This window comes from Pinus tabuliformis, chromosome 2_2 (assembly GCF_031772625.1).
Source record: "Pinus tabuliformis cultivar Carrire ecotype Pingquan chromosome 2_2, CPIR1, whole genome shotgun sequence".
NCBI lineage: Eukaryota > Viridiplantae > Streptophyta > Pinopsida > Pinales > Pinaceae > Pinus > Pinus tabuliformis.
In genome coordinates, this window is record NC_142300.1 from 331690098 (window position 1) to 331695268 (window position 5171).

The 5171-nt window shown below is 40.7% G+C and overlaps 1 protein-coding gene across 1 annotated transcript; it reads left to right on the top strand.

Annotated features, from left to right (window-relative positions):
• The first annotated feature begins 2226 nt into the window (after positions 1-2226).
• Positions 2227-4909, top strand: LOC149192627 (DPP6 N-terminal domain-like protein). The gene has a single exon (XM_089404659.1). The coding sequence runs from the start codon at positions 2537-2539 to the stop codon at positions 4679-4681; it is 2145 nt and encodes a 714-aa protein (XP_089260785.1). The 5' UTR covers positions 2227-2536; the 3' UTR covers positions 4682-4909.
• Positions 4910-5171: the final 262 nt, after the last annotated feature.

Here is a 5171-nt window from a genome sequence, read left to right on the forward strand (position 1 = left end):
ATGTTCAATCGCCATCTTCTCCTCTATTCTAAGCTTGCACTTGAATAGGTTATTCATGTTTTCTTCTGTGTCTAATGCCAGATAACTGTCATCTTATCTCTGCATTGATAAATTAGATTTGCAAGCTTCATTTAATTTCTGTAGCTAGCCATTAATATGTGTTTATGTATGTATCTGATGGTACAGTCAGGATTCCATCTATTCATTGAATCTATAAACTATTGAGCATTAGTGGTTGAAAGCCTTGTCAAGCTAAGGGTGTTCATGCATGTCTTGAGTGAAAACAGAGTTGAAATAGTCATCTGACTTGATCCAAACCCCAATCCATTCCAATAGTTCAGAGAACGATATTGAAGATTTATATGTTACCAGGCATCTCCGAGCTACAACCTAGGAGAGTTTCATGGAGTGCTAACAAATACAACAAAACTAATGAAAATTTATGACTTAGAATATGACATCGATACAAACATATTGATCAATAACTAAACTACAATTCAAAACCCTAGTCAAGAGTTTCAAAATTAATATCATGATAGAGAAATATTAGAGATGCCCTCTTCCCCAATGTCCCTAAATCAAGATATGTATTTTGGATTTATATGGTAAATACAAGTTGTCTAAATCAATTGGATTTGAACCCACAACCACATTGAAAATAACTATGCACTCAAGGTGGTTTGTTTATTCACAAATACTCCTTTCGAAAAATTTAAAACATCCATTATAAACTTGTAGATTAAATTGCAACAAGAGCACATACACGTACACACGAGAGAGAGAGAAGAGAAATGAGAGAAAAAAAACAACTTGCCTGAAGGAAGGTGACAAAATATGAATTGTGGCATTTTTCAAAGGCTTTGCGGCTAATATGCCTTGCAAGAAGTAACATCAACCCTATTCCCAAACCTCTTGCCAAGGAGACTAAGCTTCCATTTTTGAGATATACCACTACCCCTCTTATGATAGTTGCCAAATCGTAAGGAATTGTGAAGCAAAAGCCATGCATTGTTGCTGCTGCCATTGCCCATTGCAAGGGGACTTCCAAAGATGATATTTTAGTAGACCCCCACAGTCCTCAGTAGCATAGGACTCCGACAATGCAATTCTCAAATGTAAAGAGATATTTGTACTTGTTATGCTAGCCATAGTAGAATTGCTATTAATGCACAACTTCCTTCCATTGACAATGTCCATTCATAAGAACTTCGGTAATGTAGATTTAAGATAATCATATAACATATTGTTACAAATTACCTTATTACTTATTCTAACAAAATATTATCACCATGAAATTTAAACTTTTCAAAATTTTAAATATATGATATAACAAGGCTGCATAGCTAGCATTCCCTGCCGTTTAGTTTAATTATTGAATTTTGAAAAGTATGAACTAAATGCCAGATTTGAACAAGGGCTATTCTTGCTTAGTTTAAGTATAGTTAAGTTATAGTCAATAACAATGAAGACATACATAACATAAATGGACGAACAAAATGTTTTTCAGTAGCCATACAATACTGTTAATAAACTCGGACTTATTACATCTGGAGGTTGGAATCAAAATCCTAGAACAATACTTCCAAACCAATTAATATTTAAAATCTATTTTTTTTTTTCAAACCATTTATTTTATGATACTTTCTATATAAAACAATGGATGAAGAAGAAAAAGTTGTATGATACCTTCTATACCCATTAACTTTAATATCATATATAACAATGATCTCGATACAAGAACATGGATATATAAACATTAACTTTAATATCATATTTAACAATATAAGAGAATGGATATTCCAGTAGAGCTTTAAATGATTTAAAGTTCATTGTATTTAATGTTCATAGAGTTGCTTACTGAGACCATAGATTGAGGATATATTGTATTTAATACCTCCGGATGAAGAAGAACAAGTTGTATGATACAACAATGATCTCATATATAACAATGATCTCGATATAAGACCATGGATATATAAACATTAACTTTAACATCATATTTAACAATGATCTGCATATAAGACAATGGATATTCCAGTACAGCTTTAAATGATTTGAAGTTTATTGCATTTAATGTTCATACAGTTGCTTACTGGGACCATAGATTGAGGATATATTGTAAAATACCTCCGCATGCTCAAGGAAATCGTTATTGATGGCCACTCTCGACCACACATTCTTCTCATAATCTATTAAAAAAGATAGAGATCTAGAAAAGTGAAACGCACACAACTGACACAAATTTGTCGAACTCACGTTACATGCATTTGGATTGGGAATAAATAAGCACACACCTAGGTGCTCTGCCCTCCATGACCAATACGATCTAGATTGTCGCAGTACGACCTGGCTTGTGACCATATAATAGGAACCAGTGTCGTTACCACAAGGAATGGAATTCCTAACGCAACTCCCGTTAAATTGGATACATCGCCCATGAATATACTTATCACTTATTTCCACTAGTGTTTCTGCTACTGGTGGCACGCACGAAGCAGTGAGGGTGTGAGGTGTGAACTGTTTGCAGGAGCCCCCAATGGATTTTTTTGCGACTAGGTTCCTGTTAATACTCATAATTGTTCTGTTGAGAGTGGCACCCTTCAATTCCTTTTATGCATTTGCATCTGCAGATGGCAGAAATTTGCAGGGTACTGTCGCTTTCGCTTCCGTGGGCCGAGCGCACTATGCCTTCGACATATACACACTCGCTCTCCAATCTCTGCAATTCTCCACCAATTTGGAGGACACTCTGGCGACGGATGGAGAGTCCGTGAATCACAACGGGCAGTACCTCCAGGGCCCCGGGATCCAGACGCTTATGCACAGGCTTAACATAAATACTACATCGACGCCTGTGGAAAGCGTTCTGGCGTTCGTGAGCGAAAGGGACGGACTCCCAGAGCTTTATCTCAACATATACCTTAAGGATAAACTGCCAATTTTAGCAGGGAAAGGGGAGGAAAGTAACCGGCGCGAGGCACTGGAGGATGGCAAAAGATGTCTGACAATAAATTTTGGGGGTACTTTTGAAGAAAAAGAGAAGAAGGGCGAGCCGGATTTATCTATGAAGGACAGACCCAGCATGGCCGGGAACAGCATGGTCTACGTTTCGACCCGCAGGTCGGCAAAGTCCTCGAGAAAGAGCTGGGCTGCGGTTTACTCGACCTCAATCGAAACAGGGGAAACGAGGCGCCTGACGCCCGACGAAATCGCAGATTTTAGCCCCGCTGTGTCCCCCTCGGGCGAGTGGGTCATGGTGGCCTCCGAAGGAGAGCGTGGATGGCAGGGTGAAATACGCGATTTGGAGACCGATCTTTATGTATTCAGGGCCTCTGATGGTTCTGATAGGAGGCTTGTTGTGAAGCACGGCGGGTGGCCATCTTGGGCCGACGATAACACCGTGTTCTTCCACAGGCAGGCGGAGGACGGGTGGTGGAGCGTTTACAGAGTCTCCGTTAATTCCTCATCTGCCCCGGTGGAGAGAATTACCCCGCCGGGAATCGACGCCTTCACACCGGCTGCATCCCGTACCGGGACTTGGATTGCTGTTGCCACGCGCAGGCCTGGGAACGACTATCGACACATAGAGATTTTTGACCTGGTGGAAAAAAAATTCATCCAAGTGACCAGGTTGGTTTCTCCCAATTCTCACCATTACAATCCCTTTGTTTCTTCTGATAGAATTGGGTATCATAGATGCAGAGGTGGGAATGCGGGGAATAGGGTTCCTTTGCTTGAGCACATTAGGTCACCGCTGCATGGTTTGTCTTTGTTTCGCATAGATGGGGCTTTCCCATCGTTTTCGCCCAATGGGTCCTTGATTGCTTACATACCCAATATTGAAAACACTGGGGTTTATGTCATGAGGCTTGATGGGTCGGGTAGAAGGAAAATTTTCTCTGGGGCTGCTTTTGGGACAGCCTGGGATTGGAAGAGGGGTGTGGTTTATACCAGCGCTGGCCCCGGGTTTGAGACTGAGAGGACAACTGTGGACATAGTTGCCATCTATAATGCTGATAAAGAAGGCATCTCAGAGTCAGAGATTTCATACAAGATCTTGACAAAGGAAGACAATAATGCTTTCCCCTCTCCGTCTCCGGATGGGAAATATGTAGTATTCAGGTCTGGTAGGACTGGACACAAGAATTTGTATATAATGGATGCAGAGGAGGGTGAAGAAGGAGGCCTCTGGCAATTAACAGAAGGTCCCTGGACTGATACCATGTGCAGTTGGTCTCCAGATGGTGAGTGGATTGCATTTGCGTCCGACCGCGAAAGTCCAGGGAGCGGTGGCTTTGCCATGTATTTCATACATCCCAATGGAACAGGTCTGCATAGGGTCTTGAACAGCAGTACTGCTGGAAGAGTGAATCATCCCTGGTTCAGCCCAGATTCCAAGAGCTTGGTATTCACATCGGACTATGCAGGTGTTTCTGCAGAGCCGATTTCTGTGCCTCATCAGTTCCAACCATATGGAGAGATTTTCATGGCCAAGGTGGATGGCTCTGAGCTGCGACGGCTTACCCACAATGCTTATGAGGATGGAACTCCATCCTGGGGTAGAATTTTTATAGCAGCTTCGGATTTGACAGGAGAAGGTGGGAGTGTCAAGTGTGATTTTGATGATGATCACTGGCTTCAAAGAACGAATGGAGAGTCAGTTGAATCTGTAAGCTGCTGAAATACCGTAGCGCATGATAGCCAGGAAGCCTGTGAGAGACATTCTCATTTCTTCATCTTAGGTATAGCTGTAAAATGAATTAAACTTACCTGTTAAGTATTATCTAGAACGACTTAAAGTGACAACTAGGACAGTGTATGTCTATATATTAATTTTGTACTTTCACCACCTCTAAACTGAAATTTTAAGTTTCTAGATTAAATATTTATGCCAAGCACATTTTGGATACATTATAAAGAAAGAGATGGTGAAACCTTCAGTATCAGAATCAGTCCGTGACTTTCTTATTCGATATTTCAAACACTTTGTCCTATTTCTTTAAGATGTGCCAGCTTTATGTTGTTCTAAAAGAGTGTACAAAAGAAAACCTTAAAATTTACTACGGTGAGCGATGGACACAATTGCCAAATATGCACATGCAAATCTCAGTAACTGACTGTCCTTTGTCTGGATCTAAAGGCTCCTGGTATTATAAAGGGCATTTGTTCAC